The sequence below is a fragment of the Bombina bombina genome, chromosome 10 (assembly GCF_027579735.1).
Source record: "Bombina bombina isolate aBomBom1 chromosome 10, aBomBom1.pri, whole genome shotgun sequence".
In the NCBI taxonomy this organism is placed as follows: Eukaryota; Metazoa; Chordata; class Amphibia; order Anura; family Bombinatoridae; genus Bombina; species Bombina bombina.
In genome coordinates this window covers 163,124,383-163,150,396 of record NC_069508.1, presented here as the reverse complement: position 1 = coordinate 163,150,396, position 26,014 = coordinate 163,124,383, and the positions used below count along the sequence as shown (strand labels likewise).

Genomic DNA, 26,014 nt, shown 5'->3' with positions numbered 1-26,014 from the left:
TACACAAGTGAGTGAGCTGGAGGTGAATTTAGTCATTTCTCAGCTGTGAGGTGAAGCACTAGGTATAATGCATATGAGATAAACATGGAAACTATCAGCGTTGCAGTTATAAGAGATACACAATTGATATGTCATAAGGTAAAAAATACATATCAGTTGAAAGCCACAGGGAGACTTATATACTGAGAGAAAAAGGGGATTGTATCAGTTAGAGCCAGTGCAGAGTGTTGCTACAGTGGGATATGTAGGAAGTGGATCAGACACATTCTTTCAGCTCGTTTATCATCTAAGTCCAGAACTCCCATCAGCTGTGAGATTTGCAGGGAGTGTATCAGCTGTGATATTTGCAGGAGCGTATTAGCAGTGAGATGTGCAGGAGCGTATCAGCAGTGAGATTTGCAGGGAGTGTATCAGCAGTGAGATTTGCAGGGAGTGTATCAGCAGTGAGATTTGCAGGGAGTGTATCAGCAGTGAGATTTGCAGGGAGTGTATCAGCAGTGAGATTTGCAGGGAGTGTATCAGCAGTGAGATTTGCAGGGAGCGTAACAGCTGTGAGATTTGCAGGAGAGTATCAGCTGTGGGATTTGCAGGAGAGTATCAGCTGTGGGATTTGCAGGGAGTGTATCAGCAGTGAGATTTGCAGGGAGTGTATCAGCAGTGAGATTTGCAGGGAGCGTAACAGCTGTGAGATTTGCAGGGAGTGTATCAGCAGTGAGATTTGCAGGAGTGTATCAGCAGTGAGATTTGCAGGGAGCGTAACAGCTGTGAGATTTGCAGGAGAGTATCAGCTGTGGGATTTGCAGGAGAGTATCAGCTGTGGGATTTGCAGGGAGTGTATCAGCAGTGAGATTTGCAGGGAGTGTATCAGCAGTGAGATTTGCAGGGAGCGTAACAGCTGTGAGATTTGCAGGGAGTGTATCAGCAGTGAGATTTGCAGGAGCGTAACAGCTGTGAGATTTGCAGGGAGTGTATCAGCAGTGAGATTTGCAGGGAGTGTATCAGCAGTGAGATTTGCAGGGAGTGTATCAGCAGTGAGATTTGCAGGGAGCGTAACAGCTGTGAGATTTGCAGGAGCGTATCAGCTGTGAGATTTGCAGGGAGTGTATCAGCAGTGAGATTTGCAGGAGCGTATCAGCTGTGAGATTTGCAGGGAGTGTATCAGCAGTGAGATTTGCAGGGAGCGTAACAGCTGTGAGATTTGCAGGAGCGTATCAGCTGTGAGATTTGCAGGGAGCGTAACAGCTGTGAGATTTGCAGGAGCGTATCAGCTGTGAGATTTGCAGGGAGTGTATCAGCAGTGAGATTTGCAGGGAGCGTAACAGCTGTGAGATTTGCAGGAGAGTATCAGCTGTGAGATTTGCAGGAGAGTATCAGCTGTGAGATTTGCAGGAGAGTATCAGCTGTGAGATTTGCAGGGAGCGTATCAGCTGTGAGATTTGCAAGGAGTGTATCAGCAGTGGGATTTGTAGGGGCGTATCAGCAGTGAGATTTGCAGGGAGTGTATCAGCTGTGAGATTTGCAGGGAGCGTAACAGCTGTGAGATTTGCAGGAGCGTATCAGCTGTGAGATTTGCAGGGAGCGTAACAGCTGTGAGATTTGCAGGAGCGTATCAGCTGTGAGATTTGCAGGGAGTGTATCAGCAGTGAGATTTGCAGGGAGCGTAACAGCTGTGAGATTTGCAGGAGAGTATCAGCTGTGAGATTTGCAGGAGAGTATCAGCTGTGAGATTTGCAGGAGAGTATCAGCTGTGAGATTTGCAGGGAGCGTATCAGCTGTGAGATTTGCAAGGAGTGTATCAGCAGTGGGATTTGTAGGGGCGTATCAGCAGTGAGATTTGCAGGGAGTGTATCGGTCATGAGATTTGCAGGGAGCGTATCGGTCGTGAGATTTGCAGGGAGCGTATCAGCATTGAGATGTGCAGGGAGAGTATCAGCTGTGAGATTTGCAGGGAGAGTATCAGCTGTGAGATTTGCAGGAGAGTATCAGCTGTGAGATTTGCAGGAGAGTATCAGCTGTGAGATTTGCAGGAGAGTATCAGCTGTGAGATTGCAAGGAGCGTATCAGCAGTGAGATTTGCAGGGAGTGTATCGGTCGTGAGATTTGCAGGAGAGTATCAGCATTGAGATGTGCAGGGAGCGTATCAGCTGTGAGATTTGCAGGAGAGTATCAGCTGTGAGATTTGCAGGAGAGTATCAGCTGTGAGATTTGCAGGAGAGTATCAGCAGTGAGATTTGCAGGGAGCGTATCAGCAGTGAGATTTGAAGGGAGTGTATCAGCTGTGAAATTTGCAGGAGCGTAACAGCTGTGAGATTTGCAGGGAGTGGATCAGTTGTGAGATTTGCAGGGAGTGTATCAGTTGTGAGATTTGCAGGGAGTGTATCAGTTGTGAGATTTGCAGGGAGTGTATCAGTTGTGAGATTTGAAGGGAGTATAAGGATTTAGTTGTATAAAAACAGAGGAAAGTGATTTTAACAATTAAGAAAAATGTAAAATTCAGTAACTAACCAGCTCTTCTGTATTATCAAAGAAAAATGCATTCCAGCCATCCACCATGAGCTGTGGGGTCTCCTGCCCATCATAAATCTATAAGGAGTTACAAATATCTTGGTTATTTTGTGTCAGTTTCCATGACAACAGTGGGACAAGCGCAATTTTCTAAGGTATTTTACAGCAAAAAATAAAAACATAATACGGATGTATACTGCAACGTGGGTTTATTTTCACTAATTTATTTATAGGAACTACACTTTGAGTTTAAAGCCCCTTTAAGGAAACCTACAGGATATATGACAAATCAGTACAAATTAACTTTATTTTTTATTTGTGTGTGAGCCCTTACCTCCTGCAGTACCGGTATGACAGGCGGCTTCCTCTGCTGTAGGAAGTACAGAACCATCAGAATATACGCATATGAAGATAAGCTGCCCCTGGATGCGTCACCAATGTCACAGCGCTGAGGACAGACAGTAATATAATCAATTCACTTAGACGTGGGGTTTTGCAATCAGCAAAAATTAAAGGACCACTCAATGCAGTAGAGTTGCATAATAAAGAGACAATGATTTAACACCTACTCAATTTAAAATAAGCAGTAGATTTTTTTCTGGCTAATTCATTTTCTCTCCCATTTTCCACCCCCACCCCTGCATCATGTGACAGCCATCAGCCAATCATAGACCAGTATACGTATACCCTTTGAGCTTGTGCACATGCTCAGTATGATCTTATTCCCCCAAAAAGTGTGCATATAAAAAGACTGTTGAAAATTTGATAATGGAAGTAAATTGTAAATTGTCTTAAAACTGCATGCTCTATCTGAACCACACAAGTTTATTTTGACTTGAGTGTTCCTTTAAATAAATATGTTGTTGTTTTATTTTTACTTTTTGTTGCAAGCTAGGAGATACACAGTGCGAGCTTCCTAGATGGACAAAAAGTCACTTATCTACTATTTGTATTATAAATTCAAACAATTGTTTTATTATCCCATGTACATTTAATCCTCATACGTTCATATTAGCTGGAAAGTAATGCAAATGACAAACAATACAGATATATGAATAAGACGGTTACAATGGCCAGGACCTCCTTAAACAACAGCTCAGACAGGAGAAATGTCAGCAGACAAACAATAAGTGTAAGGTAAAAAAAAAAAAAAAAGATAAATTAAGAAGAGGTTTTGTATGTTTGTAAACTGCTAGGATAAAAAATCACTATGGTCCTAAACTGTAATGCTGAATCCTTTGCCGAGTATCTATAAAATAACATAATCATGTTCCTGTCCCACATACAATCTGTACTGCTGTCTAAGTCACATGACTGTTATGTCACATGACTGTCATTGCCAACACCGGGCAGTTGCTCTATCCACTCTGTAAATAACTGTATGGTGGCTTTGTGGTTGCTACTTGATTACTCTAGGTTTTCAAACCTGTCCTTAGACCTCCCTAACAGGCCAGATTTTGAGGATATCTGAACTAAAGCACAGGTGAAATAATCAGCTGATTAGTAAACATGGTTATTTTACCTGCTCTCACCCAAAAAAATCTTGAAAATCTGTCCTGTTAGGGAGGCCTGAGGACAGGTTTGAAAACCAGTGCTCTAGATAGTCGTAACGTAAAATACCTTAGCAAAAAACTTGACAGTGTATCCAAGGTACTTGACCCGAGGGTCGATGGCTGCATACGTTGCCAGCATTCTCGTGTTGTGCTGTGCCTGAAATAAGAAAAGAACACACGGCTGGTTAACCTCATAATGGTCAGTTATAAGAAGGTGAGGGAAGGAAGCATTATGATGCTGCTGGACTATAAAATACATACAAGTTTTCTTTTTAAATCAGTAAATAAGCAACACAAAACACTAACATGCCTTATTCCCCAACAACAAGATGTGCCTGCTTACTGAACCCGAGCGGCTTGTGAACAAGCAGAGAGATTCACAAGTAATGTGTCGCCCTTTAGCACCACAGTTAGACACAGTTCAGAACTTCATATTTTGAACAGATAATAGGATTTTTTTGTAATTCAATGCCCTAAAAAGAATAAAATAATGTCTGCTCCAAAGAAAATGCCCCCATCTATTTTGCTGCACATTTCTGGGTTTTATTTGGGTTTATTAACATGTCCTGAGCAAAAATGCGAATGATTTGAGGTTTTCTACCACGGTTTGTATACTATATACCATCTAGTTTATAATCAGACATTACAACTCTATAGTACAAACATTAAAGGGACAGTCTACACCAGAATTGTTATTGTTTAAAATGATAGATAATCCCTTTATTATCCATTCCCCAATTTTTCATACCAAACACATTTGTAATAATATACTTTTTACCTCTGTGATTACCTTGTGACTCAGCCTTTGCAGACAGCCCCCTAATTTCAGTTCTTTTGACAGACTTGCATTTTAGCCAATCAGTGCCCTCTCATAAGTAACTCCACGGGCATGAGCACAATGTTATCTATGTGGCACACATGAACTAAGACCCTCTAGTTGTGAAAACATTTCAAAGTGTGTTCAGACAAGAGGCGGCCTTCAATGGCTAAGAAAACATAATTTATGTAAGAACTTACCTGATAAATTCATTTCTTTCATATTAGCAAGAGTCCATGAGCTAGTGACGTATGGGATATACATTCCTACCAGGAGGGGCAAAGTTTCCCAAACCTCAAAATGCCTATAAATACACCCCTCACCACACCCACAAATCAGTTTAACGTATAGCCAAGAAGTGGGGTGATAAGAAAAAAGTGCGAAAGCATAAAAAATAAGGAATTGGAATAATTGTGCTTTATACAAAAAAATCATAACCACCACAAAAAAGGGTGGGCCTCATGGACTCTTGCTAATATGAAAGAAATGAATTTATCAGGTAAGTTCTTACATAAATTATGTTTTCTTTCATGTAATTAGCAAGAGTCCATGAGCTAGTGACGTATGGGATAATGACTACCCAAGATGTGGATCTTCCACGCAAGAGTCACTAGAGAGGGAGGGATAAAATAAAGACAGCCAATTCCGCTGAAAAAAATCCACACCCAAAATAAAGTTTAAATCTTATAATGAAAAAAACTGAAATTATAAGCAGAAGAATCAAACTGAAACAGCTGCCTGAAGTACTTTTCTACCAAAAACTGCTTCAGAAGAAGAAAACACATCAAAATGGTAGAATTTAGTAAAAGTATGCAAAGACCAAGTGGCTGCTTTGCAAATCTGATCAACTGAAGCTTCATTCCTATACGCCCAGGAAGTAGAAACTGACCTAGTAGAATAAGCTATAATCCTTTGAGGCTGAGTTTTACCCGACTCGACATAGGCATGATGAAACAAAGCTTTGACCAAGATGCCAAAGAAATGGCAGAAGCCTTCTGACCTTTCCTAGAACCGGAAAAAGATAACAAATAGACTAGAAGTCTTTCGGAAATCCTTAGTAGCTTCAACATAATATTTCAAAGCTCTAACTACATCCAAAGAATGCAACGACTTTTCCTTAGAATTCTTAGGATTAGGACACAATGAAGGAACCACAATTTCTCTACTAATGTTGTTAGAATTCACAACCTTAGGTAAAAATTTAAAAGAAGTTCGCAACACCGCCTTATCCTGATGAAAAATCAGAAAAGGAGACTCACAAGAAAGAGCAGATAATTCAGAAACTCTTCTAGCAGAAGAGATGGCCAAAAGAAACAAAACTTTCCAAGAAAGTAATTTAATGTCCAGCGAATGCATAGGTTCAAACGGAGGAGCTTGAAGAGCCCCCAGAACCAAATTCAAACTCCAAGGAGGAGAGATTGACTTAATAACAGGTTTTATACAAGCCAAAGCTTGTACAAAACAATGAATATCAGGAAGACTAGCAATCTTTCTGTGAAAAAGAACAGAAAGAGCAGAGATTTGACCTTTCAAGGAACTTGCAGACAAACCTTTATCCAAACCATCCTGAAGAAACTGTAAAATTCTAGGAATTCTAAAAGAATGCCAAGAAAAATGATGAGAAAAACACCAAGAAATGTAAATCTTCCAGACTCGATAATATATCTTCCTAGATACAGTTTTACGAGCCTGTAACATAGTATTAATCACAGAGTCAGAGAAACCTCTATGACTGAGAATCAAGCGTTCAATCTCCATACCTTCAAATTTAAGGATTTGAGAACCTAATGGAAAAAAGGACCTTGCGATAGAAGGTCTGGTCTTAACGGAAGAGTCCACGGTTGGCAAGTGGCCATCCGGACAAGATCCGCATACCAAAACCTGTGAGGCCATGCTGGAGCTACCAGCAGAATAAACTAACGTTCCTTTAGAATCTTGGAAAAAGAACTATAGGCGGAAAGATATAAGCAGGATGATACTTCCAAGGAAGTGACAATGCATCCACTGCTTCCGCCTGAGGATCCCTGGATCTGGACAGATACCTGGGAAGCTTCTTGTTTAGATGAGAAGCCATCAGATCTATTTCTGGAAGTCGTCATATTTGAACAATCTGAAGAAATACCTCTGGGTGAAGAAACCATTCGCCCGGATGTAACGTTTGGCGACTGAGATAATCCGCTTCCCAATTGTCTATACCTGGGATATGAACCGCAGAAATTAGACAGGAGCTGGATTCCGCCCATACAAGTATTCAAGAGACTCCTTTCATAGCCAGAGGACTGTGAGTTCCTCCTTGATGATTGACATATGCCACGGTTGTGACATCGTCCGTCTAGAAACAAATGAACGACTCTCTCTTTAGAAGAGGCCACGACTGAAGAGCTCTGAAAATTGCACGGAGTTCCAAAAATGTTGATTGGTAATCTCGCCTCCTGAGATTCCCAAACCCCTTGTGCTGTCAAAAACCCCCATACAGCTCCCCAACCTGTCAGACTTGCATCCGTTGAGATCACAGTCTAGGTTGGAAGAACAAAAGAAGCCCCCTGAACTAAACGATGGTGGTCTGTCCACTACGTCAGAGAGTGTCGAACAATCGGTTTTAAAGATATTAATTGAGATATCTTTGTATAATCCCTGCACCACTGGTTCAGCATACAGAGCTGAAGAGGTCGCATGTGAAAACGAGCAAAGGGGATCGCGTCCAATGCAGCAGTCATAAGACCTAGAATTTCCATGCATAAGGCTACCGAAGGGAAAGATTGAGACTGAAGGTCTCGATAAGCTGAAACCAATTTCAGACGCCTCTTGTCCGTCATAGACAGAATCAAGAACACTGAATCTATCAGGAAACCTAAAAAGGTTACCCTTGTCTGAGGAATCAAACAAACTTTTTGGTAAATTGATCCTCCAACCATGTTCTTGAAGAAACAACACTTATAAAAGACTGGAAAGGTTCTTTCTAGTGAAAATGAGCAAAGGGAATTGAATCCAATGCTGTGGCCATAAGACCTAAAACTTTCTATGCATATATAGCAACTGAAGGAAATAATAGAGACTAAAGGTACCGATAGACGGAACCCAATAACATTATCCGTTGTCTGATAGAGACAAGGACAGTGACACAAACTATCTGGAAACCTAAAAAAGGTGACCCTTGTGTGAGGAATCAAGAGCTTTTGAAAAGAAGATCCTCTAACTATGTCCTGAAGAGTAAGTGAATCATATGAGATTCCGCATCCTCAGAAAATAATCTGAATGAAAACAGAAAAATGAAAATATGCATTTATTGTATCTAATGAAAACAAATAATGCTATCAATGACCATAAAAAGGCAAAATAGTTTGAATAAAACTCCAAAACCCGGTTCCTCAAAAGGAACTGGAAGAAATACCCCAGAAGATTCCAGGTCTGAGCAGCACTTGAACCCCATGGGTGCCCAGCCATGCTTCAACAGTACCCAAAATATATAGGACAGAAACACAGTTAAAGAAAGTGTTAGCCTTACTGGAATAAAATCAAAGAAATTTGGACAAAATAAATTTCAAAGAAGCCTTAACCTGCCCCTTACCAGCCAAGCTGGAACACGGCACGTACATCGCAAAATTAGGGAGCTGATTTCGAACTCCAAATATAGACATGTTACTTGGGAAAGAACTCAGGAATTCGTTCCTTAATAAGAACAACCAAACCAGTATAAGCTTAAAGTTTTAGTCTTAGAACTCAACCTTGAAGCCCAGAGTAACAGTTAAGAATTGAATCCAATTATAAAACAAATAATTGATTATCTTAGAACAAAAGAAATATGGATTTTTTTTTTTTTTAAATCACAAAATTCTTCTAGCTAAAAAAGCTAGACATAGATTAACCCTCATTTGCGAAAATATTCAATAAAATGAAGACACAAATGAAATTATTAGCATGATAGTCCAGTTTAAAGGACCAGCCAATACAGTGGACTTGCATAGTCAATAAATGCAAAACAACAAGACAAATGCAACAGCACCTAGTCTAGTAAATGTTGTCCCTTTAACAATGCTAAAATAAATCATAATCTGATACTTGATCTTAAAGTAAACAGAGAAAATGAAGCAATTGCAATATCCAAATAAATCACAGGACCAAGAAAAGTACCTGAAACTAAATAATTTTCCATAAATAAGATACAACTATCTAAAGGAAAATAAATACTATTTTGCTATAGAAACAATAGCATAATTAGTAGAAATAGAGATAGCCCCAATAAATTGGAGAACCCTCCAAATTGAGTTTAACTGCTGGCAAAGAATATAGTTTAAAACCTTTGAAGAAGGAATAAAAGAAAATTCTCAGCCTATTCCATTCCCTAGTATAGGGAATTGGAAAGAAAACCTCTGAAAACACAGAAGAAATAAATAGGCAGAAATAATGTCAGCTAGTCTTAAAGAACTAGTTACCTTAATATCCAAAATAATCAACACCTATTCAACAAAGAACAAATGTACTTTAATAATAGAAAAATAATCAAAAAGTAGATTTGTTAGTGTCAATATCTGATGAAGAAAATTTCTGAAAGAGAAAAAAAACATCATCAGAGAAGGATAAATCAGTATGTTGTTGGTCATTTGAAACTTCAATAATTAAAAAAGTGAAAAAGACCTAAAAGTTTTATTAGAAGGCACGAAGTCAGACAAAGCCTTTAACATAGAATCAGAAAAATATTTCTTATAAGTCTTCTAAATATTTCTTGTAAGAAAAGAAAATATATAAAGCATAAATACGAATGGATGCCGCATGTAAAAGTATAACATAATAACTTATTACAAACCATAGCTAAAGATAAACATTTATAACATTTAAAATAAATGAACTTAGCTTTGGTAGAACTGAAACTCAGTTAAGCATTTTTCCAGAAGTGGCTTCTGATTCAGAGTCCATCTGAGACATCTTGCAATATGTAATAGAAAAAACAACATATAAAGCAAAATTGATCAAATTCCTTAAATGACAGTTTCAGGAATGGGAAAAAAATGCCAATGAACAAGCTTCTAGCAACCAGAAGCAATAAATAATGAGACTTAAATATTGTGGAAACAACGACGCTCAAATTTTTTAGCGCCAAAAAAGCCGCCCACATTATTTGGCGCCTAAATGCTTTTGGCGCCACATCCGGTAACGCCGACATTTTTTGGTGCAAAAACGTAAAAAAAAAATGACGCAACTTCCGGCGACACGTATGACGCCGGAAATGACAAGAAATTTTTTTGCGCCTAGAAAGTCCGCGCCAAGAATGACGCAATAAAATGAAGCATTTTCAGCCCCCGCGAGCCTAACAGCCCACAGGAAAAAAAGTCAAATTTTAAGGTAAGAAAAAATTGAATTATTCATATGCATTATCCCAAATATGAAACTGACTGTCTGAAAATAAGGAACGTTGAACATCCTGAATCAAGGCAAATAAATGTTTAAACACATATATTTAGAACTTTATATAAAAGTGCCCAACCATAGCTTAGAGTGTCACAGAAAATAAGACTTACTTACCCCAGGACACTCATCTACATGTAGTAGAAAGCCAAACCAGTACTGAAACGAGAATCAGTAGAGGAAATGGTATATATAAGAGTATATCGTCGATCTGAAAAGGGAGGTAAGAGATGAATCTCTACGACCGATAACAGAGAACCTATGAAATAGACCCCGTAGAAGGAGATCATTGAATTCAAATAGGCAATACTCTCTTCACATCCCTCTGACATTCACTGCACGCTGAGAGGAAAACCGGGCTCCAACCTGCTGCGGAGCGCATATCAACGTAGAATCTAGCACAAACTTACTTCACCACCTCCACAGGAGGCAAAGTTTGTAAAACTGATTTGTGGGTGTGGTGAGGGGTGTATTTATAGGCATTTTGAGGTTTGGGAAACTTTGCCCCTCCTGGTAGGAATGTATATCCCATACGTCACTAGCTCATGGACTCTTGCTAATTACATGAAAGAAATTAGCATATAAGCCTACCTAGGTTTAGCTTTCAACTAAGAATACCAAGAGAACAAAGCAAAATTGATTATAAAAGTAAATTGGAAAGTTGTTTAAAATTACATGCCCTATCCGAATTATAAAAAAATAAATTATTCTTGACTAGACTGAATTTTACTTGACAAACATTCCGTAGTAATATTGAGATACATTGGCAAACACTTACAAGTGTATTGTACAAGCTGATATCTCCTTCAACACCACTTTCCCGGTGCTCGAACTTCACTATTGGGACCTTGGCTGTGGTTATGGGCAAAATGTTTTTTAAACCTAAAAAATTAAATAATAGATTTCATGCCTAATGCTACATTAAAAAAAAAGTTTTACTGTTGTATAAGATAATAATATATATAGAAACCTGGGTGTCTTTTCAGAACCTTCGCCAAGCCTTCAATTATTTCCTTGCAGTTTAACTTCTAAAATAAAACAAAAAGCGCTGTAAATAAAGAGATAAACAAACAATGTGGATACATTTAGCACAGTAAGGTAATAGTAAAATGTTTACGTCTACAACGTTTCTATAGCGATATTACAATGTGCATGCAAAAGTTTAGGCACCCCTGACAATTTCCATGATTTTCATTTATAAATAATTGGGTGTTTGGATCAGCAATTTCATTTTGATCTATCAAATAACTGAAGGACACAGTAATATTTCAGTAGTGAAATGAGGTTTATTGGATTAACAGAAAATGTGCAATATGCATCAAAACAAAATTAGACAGGTGCATAAATTTGGGCACCCCAACAGAAATATTGCATCAATATTTAGTAGAGCCTCTTTTAGCAGAAATAACAGCCTCTAGATGCTTCCTATAGCCTGTAATGAGTGTCTGGATTCTGGATGAAGGTATTTTGGACCATTCCTCCTTGCAAAACATCTCCAGTTCAGTTAGGTTTGATGGTTGCCGAGCATAGACAGCCCGCTTCAAATCACCCCACAGATTTTCAATGATATTCAGTTCTGGGGTGGCAATTCTAGAACATTGTACTTGTTCCTCTGCATAAATGCCAGAGTAGATTTTGAGCAGTGTTTTGGGTCATTGTCTTGTTGAAATATTTAGCCCCGGCGTAACTTCAACTTTGTGACTGATTCCTCAACATTATTCTCAAATATCTGCTGATATTGAGTGGAATCCATGCAACCCTCAACTTTAACAAGATTCCCAGTACCAGCACTGGCCACACAGCCCCACAGCATAATGGAACATCTACCAAATTTTACTGTGGGTAGCAAGTGTTTGTCTTGGAATGCTGTGATCTTTTGCCGCCATGCATAACGCCCCTTGTTATGACTAAATAACTTAATCTTTGTTTCATCAGTCCACAGCACCTTCTTCCAAAATGTGCGTTTACATACCTCAAGCGACTCTGTTTGTAGTGTGTGTGCAGAAAAGGCTTCTTCTGCACAGCTTCTCCTTGTGCAAAGTGTGCTGAATTGTTGAATGATGCACAGTGACACCATCTGCAGCAAGATGATGTTGTAGGTCTTTGGAGGTGGTCTGTGGGCTGTTTTTTGACCATTCTCACCATCCTTTGCCTCTCCGATATTTTACTTGGCCTGCCACTTCTGGCCTTAACAAGAACTGTGCCTGTGGTCTTCCATTTTCTCACTATGTTCCTCACAGTGGACACTGACAGCTTAAATCTCTGTGATAGCTTTTTTGTAGCCTTCCCCTAAACCATAATGTTGAATAATCTTTGTTATTAGGTCATTTGAGAGTTGTTTTGAGGCCCACATGTTGCCACTCTTCAGAGGAGAGTCAAATAGAACAAAAACTTGCAATTGGCCACCTTAAATACCTTTTCTCATGATTGGATGCACCTGTCTATGAAGTTCAAGGCTTTATGGGCTCACCAAACCAATTGTGTGTTCCAATTAATCAGTGCTAGGTAGTTACAGGTATTCAAATCAAGAAAATGACAAGGGTGTCCAAACTCATGCACCTATCTAATTTCGTGTTGATGCGTATTGCACATTTTCTGTTAATCCGATAAACCTCATTTCACTACTGAAATATTATTGTGTCCTTCAGTTATTTGATAGATCAAAATGAAATTGCTGATCCAAACACCCAATTATTTATAAATGAAAATCATGGAAAACAGAATTTATGTTTACCTGATAAATTACTTTCTCCAACGGTGTGTCCGGTCCACGGCGTCATCCTTACTTGTGGGATATTCTCTTCCCCAACAGGAAATGGCAAAGAGCCCAGCAAAGCTGGTCACATGATCCCTCCTAGGCTCCGCCTACCCCAGTCATTCGACCGACGTAAAGGAGGAATATTTGCATAGGAGAAACCATATGATACCGTGGTGACTGTAGTTAAAGAAAATAAATTATCAGACCTGATTAAAAAACCAGGGCGGGCCGTGGACCGGACACACCGTTGGAGAAAGTAATTTATCAGGTAAACATAAATTCTGTTTTCTCCAACATAGGTGTGTCCGGTCCACGGCGTCATCCTTACTTGTGGGAACCAATACCAAAGCTTTAGGACACGGATGAAGGGAGGGAGCAAATCAGGTCACCTAAATGGAAGGCACCACGGTTTGCAAAACCTTTCTCCAAAAAATAGCCTCAGAAGAAGCAAAAGTATCAAACTTGTAAAATTTGGTAAAAGTGTGCAGTGAAGACCAAGTCGCTGCCCTACATATCTGATCAACAGAAGCCTCGTTCTTGAAGGCCCATGTGGAAGCCACAGCCCTAGTGGAATGAGCTGTGATTCTTTCAGGAGGCTGCCGTCCGGCAGTCTCATAAGCCAATCTGATGATGCTTTTAATCCAAAAAGAGAGAGAGGTAGAAGTTGCTTTTTGACCTCTCCTTTTACCAGAATAAACAACAAACAAGGAAGATGTTTGTCTAAAATCCTTTGTAGCATCTAAATAGAATTTTAGAGCGCGAACAACATCCAAATTGTGCAACAAACGTTCCTTCTTTGAAACTGGATTCGGACACAAAGAAGGCACGACTATCTCCTGGTTAATGTTTTTGTTAGAAACAACTTTCGGAAGAAAACCAGGTTTAGTACGTAAAACCACCTTATCTGCATGGAAAACCAGATAAGGAGGAGAACACTGCAGAGCAGATAATTCTGAAACTCTTCTAGCAGAAGAAATTGCAACCAAAAACAAAACTTTCCAAGATAATAACTTAATATCAACGGAATGCAAGGGTTCAAACGGAACCCCCTGAAGAACTGAGAGAACTAAGTTGAGACTCCAAGGAGGAGTCAAAGGTTTGTAAACAGGCTTGATTCTAACCAGAGCCTGAACAAAGGCTTGAACATCTGGCACAGCTGCCAGCTTTTTGTGAAGTAACACAGACAAGGCAGAAATCTGTCCCTTCAAGGAACTTGCCGATAATCCTTTCTCCAATCCTTCTTGAAGAAAGGATAGAATCTTAGGAATCTTTACCTTGTTCCAAGGGAATCCTTTAGATTCACACCAACAGATATATTTTTTCCATATTTTGTGGTAAATTTTCCTAGTTACAGGCTTTCTGGCCTGAACAAGAGTATCAATAACAGAATCTGAGAACCCTCGTTTTGATAAGATCAAGCGTTCAATCTCCAAGCAGTCAGCTGGAGTGAGACCAGATTCGGATGTTCGAACGGACCTTGAACAAGAAGGTCTCGTCTCAAAGGTAGCTTCCATGGTGGAGCCGATGACATATTCACCAGATCTGCATACCAAGTCCTGCGTGGCCACGCAGGAGCTATCAAGATCACCGACGCCCTCTCCTGATTGATCCTGGCTACCAGCCTGGGGATGAGAGGAAACGGCGGGAATACATAAGCTAGTTTGAAGGGCCAAGGTGCTACTAGTGCATCTACTAGAGTCGCCTTGGGATCCCTGGATCTGGACCCGTAGCAAGGAACCTTGAAGTTCTGACGAGAGGCCATCAGATCCATGTCTGGAATGCCCCACAATTGAGTAATTTGGGCAAAGATTTCCGGATGGAGTTCCCACTCCCCCGGATGTAATGTCTGACGACTCAGAAAATCCGCTTCCCAATTTTCCACTCCTGGAATGTGGATTGCAGACAGGTGGCAGGAGTGAGTCTCCGCCCATTGAATGATTTTGGTCACTTCTTCCATCGCCAGGGAACTCCTTGTTCCCCCCTGATGGTTGATGTACGCAACAGTCGTCATGTTGTCTGATTGAAACCGTATGAACTTGGCCTTTGCTAGCTGAGGCCAAGCCTTGAGAGCATTGAATATCGCTCTCAGTTCCAGAATATTTATCGGTAGAAGAGATTCTTCCCGAGACCAAAGACCCTGAGCTTTCAGGGGTCCCCAGACCGCGCCCCAGCCCATCAGACTGGCGTCGGTCGTGACAATGACCCACTCTGGTCTGCGGAAGGTCATCCCTTGTGACAGGTTGTCCAGGGACAGCCACCAACGGAGTGAGTCTCTGGTCCTCTGATTTACTTGAATCGTCGGAGACAAGTCTGTATAGTCCCCATTCCACTGACTGAGCATGCACAGTTGTAATGGTCTTAGATGAATGCGCGCAAAAGGAACTATGTCCATTGCCGCTACCATCAAACCTATTACTTCCATGCACTGCGCTATGGAAGGAAGAGGAACGGAATGAAGTGTTTGACAAGAGTTTAGAAGTTTTGTTTTTCTGGCCTCTGTCAGAAAAATCCTCATTTCTAAGGAGTCTATTATTGTTCCCAAGAAGGGAACCCTTGTTGACGGAGATAGAGAACTCTTTTCTACGTTCACTTTCCATCCGTGAGATCTGAGAAAGGCCAGGACTATGTCCGTGTGAGCCTTTGCTTGAGGAAGGGACGACGCTTGAATCAGAATGTCGTCCAAGTAAGGTACTACTGCAATGCCCCTTGGTCTTAGTACCGCTAGAAGGGACCCTAGTACCTTTGTGAAAATCCTTGGAGCAGTGGCTAATCCGAAAGGAAGTGCCACGAACTGGTAATGCTTGTCCAGGAATGCGAACCTTAGGAACCGATGATGTTCCTTGTGGATAGGAATATGTAGATACGCATCCTTTAAATCCACCGTGGTCATGAATTGACCTTCCTGGATGGAAGGAAGAATTGTTCGAATAGTTTCCATTTTGAACGATGGAACCTTGAGAAACTTGTTTAGGATCTTGAGATCCAAGATTGGTCTGAACGTTCCCTCTTTTTTGGGAACTACGAACAGATTGGAGTAGAACCCCATCCCTTGTTCTCCTAATGGAACAGGATGAATCACTCCCATTTTTAACAGGTCTTCTACACAATGTAAGAATGCCTGTCTCTTTATGTGGTCTGAAGACAATTGAGACCTGTGGAACCTCCCCCTTGGGGGAAGCCCCTTGAATTCCAGAAGATAACCTTGGGAGACTATTTCTAGTGCCCAAGGATCCAGAACATCTCTTGCCCAAGCCTGAGCGAAGAGAGAGAGTCTGCCCCCCACCAGATCCGGTCCCGGATCGGGGGCCAACATTTCATGCTGTCTTGGTAGCAGTGGCAGGTTTCTTGGCCTGCTTTCCCTTGTTCCAGCCTTGCATTGGTCTCCAGGCTGGCTTGGCTTGAGAAGTATTACCCTCTTGCTTAGAGGACGTAGCACTTGGGGCTGGTCCGTTTCTACGAAAGGGACGAAAATTAGGTTTATTTTTGGCCTTGAAAGACCTATCCTGAGGAAGGGCGTGGCCCTTACCCCCAGTGATATCAGAGATAATCTCTTTCAAGTCAGGGCCAAACAGCGTTTTCCCCTTGAAAGGAATGTTAAGCAATTTGTTCTTGGAAGACGCATCCGCTGACCAAGATTTCAACCAAAGCGCTCTGCGCGCCACAATAGCAAAAAACTCTAAGCCATCTCCGTGGAGATGTTGCCTGTACAACGGCAAAGAGAATGACTGGGGTAGGCGGAGCCTAGGAGGGATCATGTGACCAGCTTTGCTGGGCTCTTTGCCATTTCCTGTTGGGGAAGAGAATATCCCACAAGTAAGGATGACGCCGTGGACCGGACACACCTATGTTGGAGAAATTGTCAGGTGTGCCTAAACTTTTACATACAACTGTATATATATAATATAAAATAAAAGAGTATAAAGCACTTGCTGGACTTCAGTCAACTGTGCAAAAATAATTTATTAAAGTGACTTTCGGGGTAGGAAACCCCCTTCTTCTGACAATCAAACATTGTAAAATATAAACATATATAGGCCTATTTGGCTCACCCTAAAATCAATTAACGAATCAGTGAGCACTGTGTGCAAAACTAAAGCTACTGAGCATGTCTGTAAAAATGTAAACAAAGCAATAGACATATTGATATGTGAAATAAACAATCAAATATATATAAAGTGAATACTGGGATGCAATTGCTCTGTCCACTGGTGATAATCAGCCCCAGATAGACAGCGATGTGATCAACAGATGAGCACAGATGAAATCATAACATATACCACATGCTAATATTCAGAATTGAAAGCAAGCCAAGCAGGAAACTGGGACCCAATAGAACAAAGGAACTACGCCCACCTGGCGTGCCGTTGTTCTAGGAAAACGGCGAACTTGTGAAAACATGCGCATTACGGTGTTCTGTGAAGGGACCTAACTTTTCAAAAGAGCAAACCATGTCACTTCCTGTGACGTTTCATCAGCTGTTGCTCTCATTTTGCCCCTAATACGCATGCGTGCCAGCGTCATCACATACCTGGCCGCATACGTCACGCTAAAACTATTTAGACTTGTGAAATTCTGAAACCATTGTATAGCGCATGCGTGGCTTTTTCTATCATAAATGGGGGTGTTTTATTAAACAATGTTTATTCAACACTGTATGTGCATAAATGCACGATGTCTATTCAACACTGTATGTGCATAAATGCACGATGTCTATTCAACACTGTATGTGCATAAATGCACGATGTATATTCAACACTGTATGTGCATAAATGCACGATGTATATTCAACACTGTATGTGCATAAATGCACGATGTCTATTCAACACTGTATGTGCATAAATGCACGATGTCTATTCAACACTGTATGTGCATAAATGCACGATGTCTATTCAACACTGTATGTGCATAAATGCACGATGTATATTCAACACTGTATGTGCATAAATGCACGATGTATATTCAACACTGTATGTGCATAAATGCACGATGTCTATTCAACACTGTATGTGCATAAATGCACGATGTATATTCAACACTGTATGTGCATAAATGCACGATGTCTATTCAACACTGTATGTGCATAAATGCACGATGTATATTCAACACTGTATGTGCATAAATGCACGATGTATATTCAACACTGTATGTGCATAAATGCATGATGTCTATTCAACACTGTATGTGCATAAATGCACGATGTATATTCAACACTGTATGTGCATAAATGCATGATGTATATTCAACACTGTATGTGCATAAATGCATGATGTATATTCAACACTGTATGTGCATAAATGCACGATGTCTATTCAACACTGTATGTGCATAAATGCACGATGTATATTCAACACTGTATGTGCATAAATGCACGATGTATATTCAACACTGTATGTGCATAAATGCACGATGTATATTCAACACTGTATGTGCATAAATGCACGATGTCTATTCAACACTGTATGTGCATAAATGCACGATGTCTATTCAACACTGTATGTGCATAAATGCACGATGTATATTCAACACTGTATGTGCATAAATGCACAATGTATATTCAACACTGTATGTGCATAAATGCATGATGTATATTCAACACTGTATGTGCATAAATGCATGATGTCTATTCAACACTGTATGTGCATAAATGCACGATGTATATTCAACACTGTATGTGCATAAATGCATGATGTATATTCAACACTGTATGTGCATAAATGCACGATGTCTATTCAACACTGTATGTGCATAAATGCATGATGTATATTCAACACTGTATGTGCATAAATGCACGATGTATATTCAACACTGTATGTGCATAAATGCATGATGTCTATTCAACACTGTATGTGCATAAATGCACGATGTCTATTCAACACTGTATGTGCATAAATGCACTATGTCTACTCAACACTGTATGTGCATAAATGCACGATGTCTATTCAACACTGTATGTGCATAAATGCACGATGTCTATTCAACACTGTATGTGCATAAATGCATGATGTCTATTCAACACTGTATGTGCATAAATGCATGATGTATATTCAACACTGTATGTGCATAAATGCATGATGTATATTCAACACTGTATGTGCATAAATGCATGATGTCTATTCAACACTGTATGTGCATAAATGCACGATGTATATTCAACACTGTATGTGCATAAATGCATGATGTATATTCAACACTGTATGTGCATAAATGCACGATGTATATTCAACACTGTATGTGCATAAATGCATGATGTATATTCAACACTGTATGTGCATAAATGCACGATGTATATTCAACACTGTATGTGCATAAATGCACGATGTCTATTCAACACTGTATGTGCATAAATGCACGATGTCTATTCAACACTGTATGTGCATAAATGCATGATGTATATTCAACACTGTATGTGCATAAATGCACAATGTCTATTCAACACTGTATGTGCATAAATGCACGATGTCTATTCAACACTGTATGTGCATAAATGCATGATGTATATTCAACACTGTATGTGCATAAATGCATGATGTCTATTCAACACTGTATGTGCATAAATGCATGATGTATATTCAACACTGTATGTGCATTATGGTGTGAAACATAAATAAATGTATAGTTATTTAGAAATATTTATTTATATATAACCTCAAACGCATACAAACATTCAAAGCACTTCACTTTATGTTTACTTTAAAATACCACATGCACTGGCGATATCCAAGTGGCTGTTTGTCATGCAGGGAACAATAAACTGAAATAAATATTTTTACATAAGTATACATTTATTTCTGTTTCACACATAATGCACATACAGTGTTAAATAAACATTGTTTATGCACATACAGTGTTAAATAAACATTGTTTAATAAAACACCCCCATTTATGATAGAAAAGGCCACACATGCGCTATACAATGGTTTCAGAATTTCACAAGTCTAAATAGTTTTACCATGACGTATGCGGTCAGGTATGTGAAGACGCTGGCACGCATGCGTATTAGGGGCAAAATGAGAGCAACAGCTGATGAAACGTCACAGGAAGTGACATGGTTCGCTCTTTTACAAAGTTCGGTCCCTTCACAGAACAACGGCCACAATTTGTGAAACAGCTGATGCCCCACAGGAAGTGATGTGGTTTGCTGTTTTTACAAGTTCACCGTTTTTCCCAGAACACCGTATCCAGCAAGAGTAATACAAACAATAAATCTGACCGGAGGAGTAGCCAACGTGCAGACCGATAAACAAACAGACGTGTGCAACCTCCTGGGGCAAATCAGATTACAGAGCACTATCCACGCCCTCATGCTGTGTCGTATGGAAAGAAAGTAACTGTCTGACAGGGTGAGTGGCTTGCTGTGCCAAAAAAACAGGTAGACGAACAAAAACCTATAGCAACAGTATTATAACAGGAAGGAGTCAAATCTATATACATAAAGCCACCCTCGATCTAGCATCCAATGTTGTGCTTGCTAACAAAAATAAAAATAAAAAAAGCGTATGTCACCGTAACGACACATAACACAAAACAACAAATATAGATAATAAAAGGATGAAAGGGACGATATCCCTACGTTATACAAATCTAGTATCTAGGTCAGTGGTGATAGAGAATAATAAGCAGCAAAGGAAAATTCAATGAAGAATCTGACCAATCGGTAACAGACCAATCGGGGGAATAATACACATTATTAGGAAGATATGTACTAAAAAAACTGGATGATCAGCAAATCCACTGGGCAATGGGCAATGAGTAATGAATCCAATAATGATCATAACTGTGTAGTGCAGTGGTACAAATGAGAATACAAAAAATAAAAATAAAGATGTAAAAATGTAAAAACAAATTGCAACACATCAAGTGGACAAAAAGCAGACAATGAGCCATAGATACAGAATACAAACATGATCATGTGGGAGAACATATCAACAATCCTATTTACAAACGTGCTAGTCATGCAACATATAGGGGAATCATATTACAGAATAGAGCATATTCAACCATTATCAATGAAATATGTATCATATGCAAATAACAGGGGGACTAATGTTATCATATATACAAAAAGAGGAGGGAAAGAGTGGCTTGCCCCGTGCTGCTAAGGGGGCATATATATACAAATAGATAGAAACAAAGGCAATCTACCAAGTGAAATGACCAACACTAAGAGGATATATATACAATATATAGATACTCAATATATAGAGAATCTAAGGATATTTATTTATTTATAAAATATTTTACCAGGAAGGATACATTGAGATTTCTCTTGTTTTCAAGAATATCCTGGGATCACAAAACATTGCATTGATACAATGGGTACAATAAAATACAGAAACAATAATAAAATACACATTATACACAAAGTTTAACATAGAACAGGTAGGAAATATATAATCAACTGTGACAGGTGCATTCTGTTTTGAGATATATAGAGAGGGATCTCTTAAAGGATTTTAGGCTTGGGGAAGGTTTGAAAGTGTGCGGGAGGTCGCTCCATAACTGTGGCGCTCTGTAGGAAAAGGAGGATTGAGCTGCTTTCTCTTTTTGTATTGAGGCAAGCTAAATAATGTGCTGTTATTGGATCGGAGGTTATAGGAGGTGGGAATAGCAGGGGAGAGCATTCTGCTCAGGTAGGGTGGGAGCTTCCCAGAAAGGCTCTTAAAGACAAGGCAGGAAAGATGGAGGGAGCGCCTGGATTCCAGCGACAGCCAGTTTAGTTCTTTTAGCATGTCACAATGGTGGGTCCTGTAGTAACATTGTAGCACAAAGCGGCAGAGCGAGTTATATAACGTATTTAGTTTATTAAGGTGAGTTTGCGGAGCAGGTGCATATACTATGTCCCCATAATCCATGATAGGCATCAGCATTTGCTGTACAATCTTTTTCTTTACTGTAGGGCTGAGGCAAGTTTTGTTTCTGTACAGGGCACCTAGTTTTGGATAAAGTTTAGATGCAAGTTTTTCAATGTGGAGGCCAAAAGATAGATTGGGGTCTAACAACATACCCAAGTATTTAAAAGAGTGGACTGCGGTCAGTGTGCAATTGGATTTTGTTTTGATGCGTAGATTGTAATTTGTGTAATTTAGGTCCTGTTCCAAAGATCATTGTGACAGTTTTGTCAGTGTTAAGGAAGAGTTTGTTTTTTGAGATCCACTTTTCTACCTCTGTGAACTGGTGTTGGAGCACTGCTTCAAGCTGCTGCAGATTGGAATTGTTTGCATAGATTACCGTGTCATCTGCGTACATGTGTACAGTTGAGGATTTGACGATATTAGGCAGATCATTTATAAATAATGTGAATAGTAGGGGCCGAGAATGGAACCTTGGGGAACACCACACGTGACTGGGAGAGGGAGGGAGTCGCTGTCAGAAATGGAGACATACTGTGATTGATCCGATACATATGATCGAACGGACGATCAGCAATACCAGAGTTTTTTAGTTTGAGCAGTAGTATGTTATGGTCTACTGTGTCAAAGGCCTTTGCAAAATCAAGGAAAATAGCTCCAGTTAGATCTCCTTGTTCCAAGCCAGTTTGGATGTCGTTGCAAACTTTTAGGAGGGCAGTTGTAGTGGAGTGATTTGGGCGAAAACCTGATTGACCAGGGGTCAGATAGTTAGATTGTTGGTAATACTCACATAGTTGCGTATGGATGCATTTTTCTAAGATTTTTTTACAATACTGGGAGCAATGATATAGGGCGATAGTTAGAAACCAAGGTTAACTCCCCACTTTTATGAATAGGCACTACTCTTGCAGATTTCCAAAGTTTGGGTATGTATCCAGACACCAAGGATTCGTTAATTAGGGTTGTGACAAATTTAGCAATTGACGGCGCACTGAGCTTCAACAGCATTGCTGGGATTTGATCAGGTCCAGACTGGTTTTTCATTTTTAGATTATTAAGGTGTTTCCTAATGACATTGATGGGTACAGGTCTAAAATAGAACTTCTCTATATTGGGTCTTTGCTGATTTAGTGGAGCCTGATCCACATTTGTAGTTTCAGGATGCGTGTCATTTATTAGTTTGTCAATCAGCGTGGTGGAGCATCCGACAAAAACATAATTTATGCTTACCTGATAAATTTATTTATCTTGTAGTGTGTTCAGTCCACGGGTCATCCATTACTTATGGGATATATTCTCCTTCCCAACAGGAAGTTGCAAGAGGATCACCCAAGCAGAGCTGCTATATAGCTCCTCCCCTCACATGTCATATCCAGTCATTCGACCGAAACAAGACGAGAAAGGAGAAACTATAGGGTGCAGTGGTGACTGGAGTTATAATTTAAAATTGAGAACCTGCCTCAAATAGACAGGGCGGGCCGTGGACTGAACACACTACAAGAGAAATAAATTTATCAGGTAAGCATAAATTATGTTTTCTCTTGTTAAGTGTGTTCAGTCCACGGGTCATCCATTACTTATGGGATACCAATACCAAAGCTAAAGTACACGGATGATGGGAGGGACAAGGCAGGAACATTAAACAGAAGGAACCACTGCCTGTAGAACCTTTCTCCCAAAAACAGCCTCCGAAGAAGCAAAAGTGTCAAATTTGTAAAATTTGGAAAAAGTATGAAGTGAAGACCAAGTTGCAGCCTTGCAAATCTGTTCAACAGAAGCCTCATTCTTAAAGGCCCAGGTGGAAAACACAGCTCTAGTGGAATGAGCTGTAATTCGTTCAGGAGGCTGCTGTCCAGCAGTCTCATAGGCTAAGCGTATTATGCTACGAAGCCAAAAAGAGAGAGAGGTAGCCAAAGCCTTTTGACCTCTCCTCTGTCCAGAGTAAACGACAAACAGAGAAGAAGTTTGTCGAAAATCTTTAGTTGCCTGTAAGTAGAACTTCAGAGCACGGACCACGTCTAGATTATGCAAAAGACGTTCCTTCTTTGAAGAAGGATTAGGACATAAGGATGGAACAACAATCTCTTGATTGATATTCTTGTTAGAAACAACCTTAGGTAAAAACCCAGGTTTAGTACGCAGGACTACCTTGTCTGAATGAAAGATCAGATAAGGAGAATCACAATGTAAGGCAGATAACTCAGAGACTCTTCGAGCCGAGGAAATAGCCATCAAAAACAGAACTTTCCAAAATAAAAGCTTAATATCAATGGAATGAAGGGGTTCAAACGGAACACCCTGAAGAACTTTAAGAACCAAGTTTAAGCTCCACGGGGGAGCAACAGCTTTAAACACAGGCTTAATCCTAGCCAAAGCCTGACAAAAAGCCTGGACGTCTGGATTCTCTGCCAGACGCTTGTGTAAAAGAATAGACAGAGCAGAAATCTGTCCCTTTAGCGAACTAGCGGATAAGCCCTTTTCTAAACCCTCTTGTAGAAAAGACAATATCCTAGGAATCCTAACCTTACTCCATGAGTAACTCTTGGATTCACACCAATATAAATATTTAAGCCATATCTTGTGGTAAATTTTTCTGGTAACAGGTTTCCGAGCCTGTATTAATGTATCAATAACCGAATCCGAAAACCCACGCTTTGATAGAATCAAGCGTTCAATTTCCAAGCAGTCAGCCTCAGAGAAATTAGGTTTGGATGGTTGAAAGGACCCTGAATTAGAAGGTCCTGCCTCAGGGGTAGAGACCATGGTGGACAGGACGACATGTCCACTAGGTCTGCATACCAGGTCCTGCGTGGCCACGCAGGCGCTATCAGAATCACTGATGCTCTCTCCTGTTTGATCCTGGCAATCAGTCGAGGTAGCAACGGAAAAGGTGGAAACACATAAGCTATGTTGAAAGCCCAAGGGGCTGCTAGTGCATCTACCAGCACCGCTCCCGGGTCCCTGGACCTGGATCCGTAACAAGGAAGCTTGGCGTTCTGGCGAGATGCCATGAGATCCAGATCCGGTTTGCCCCAACGATGAATCAGTTGGGCAAATACCTCCGGGTGAAGTTCCCACTCCCCCGGATGAAAAGTCTGGCGACTTAAAAAATCCGCCTCCCAGTTCTCCACGCCTGGGATGTAGATCGCTGACAGGTGGCAAGAGTGAGACTCTGCCCAGCGAATTATCTTCAAGACTTCCAACATCGCTAGGGAACTCCTGGTTCCCCCTTGATGATTGATGTAAGCCACAGTCGTGATGTTGTCCGACTGAAATCTGATGAACCTCAGTGTTGCCAACTGAGGCCAAGCTAGAAGAGCATTGAATATTGCTCTTAATTCTAGAATGTTTATCGGGAGGAGTTTCTCCTCCTGAGTCCACGATCCCTGAGCCTTCAGGGAGTTCCAGACTGCTCCCCAGCCTAGTAGGCTGGCATCTGTTGTTACAATCGTCCAATCTGGTCTGCGAAAAGTCATTCCTTTGGACAGATGAACCCGTGACAACCACCAGAGAAGAGAATCTCTGGTCTCCTGGTCCAGATTTAGCAAAGGGGACAGATCTGAGTAATCCCCGTTCCATTGACTTAGCATGCATAGTTGCAGCGGTCTGAGATGTAGGCGCGCAAATGGCACTATGTCCATTGCCGCGACCATTAAGCCGATTACTTCCATGCACTGAGCTACTGATGGGCTTGGAATGGAGTGAAGGACACGGCAAGCATTGAGAAGCTTTGATAACCTGGACTCCGTCAGGTAAATATTCATCTCTACAGAATCTATAAGAGTCCCTAGAAAAGGGACCCTTGTGAGTGGTAACAGAGAACTCTTTTCCACGTTCACTTTCCACCCATGCGACCTCAGAAATGCTAGAACTATCTCTGTATGAGACTTTGCATTTTGAAAACTTGACGCTTGTATCAGAATGTCGTCTAGGTACGGAGCCACCGCTATGCCTCGTGGTCTTAGTACCGCCAGAAGAGAGCCCAGAACCTTTGTAAAAATTCTCGGGACCGTAGCTAACCCGAAGGGAAGCGCTACAAACTGGTAATGCCTGTCTAGAAAGGCAAACCTCAGGTACCGATAATGATCTTTGTGAATCGGTATGTGAAGGTAGGCATCCTTTAAATCTA

At 40.5% G+C, this 26,014-nt stretch overlaps 1 protein-coding gene across 2 annotated transcripts in view; it reads right to left on the bottom strand.

Moving 5' to 3' along the window:
* The window catches only part of TUT4 (terminal uridylyl transferase 4), a 180,968-nt gene that overhangs the window by 26,533 nt on the left and 128,421 nt on the right, over positions 1-26,014 (bottom strand). Inside the window, exons 17-21 of one of the 2 annotated variants that reach the window (XM_053693465.1) lie at positions 11,249-11,306; positions 11,057-11,160; positions 4,126-4,215; positions 2,840-2,953; positions 2,506-2,583 (exon numbers count right to left, since the gene is read on the bottom strand). In XM_053693465.1, coding sequence (XP_053549440.1) covers positions 2,506-2,583; positions 2,840-2,953; positions 4,126-4,215; positions 11,057-11,160; positions 11,249-11,306 — 444 coding nt within the window. The remainder of the gene's footprint in view (positions 1-2,505; positions 2,584-2,839; positions 2,954-4,125; positions 4,216-11,056; positions 11,161-11,248; positions 11,307-26,014) is intronic. The other variant, XM_053693466.1, reaches the window with a different exon arrangement.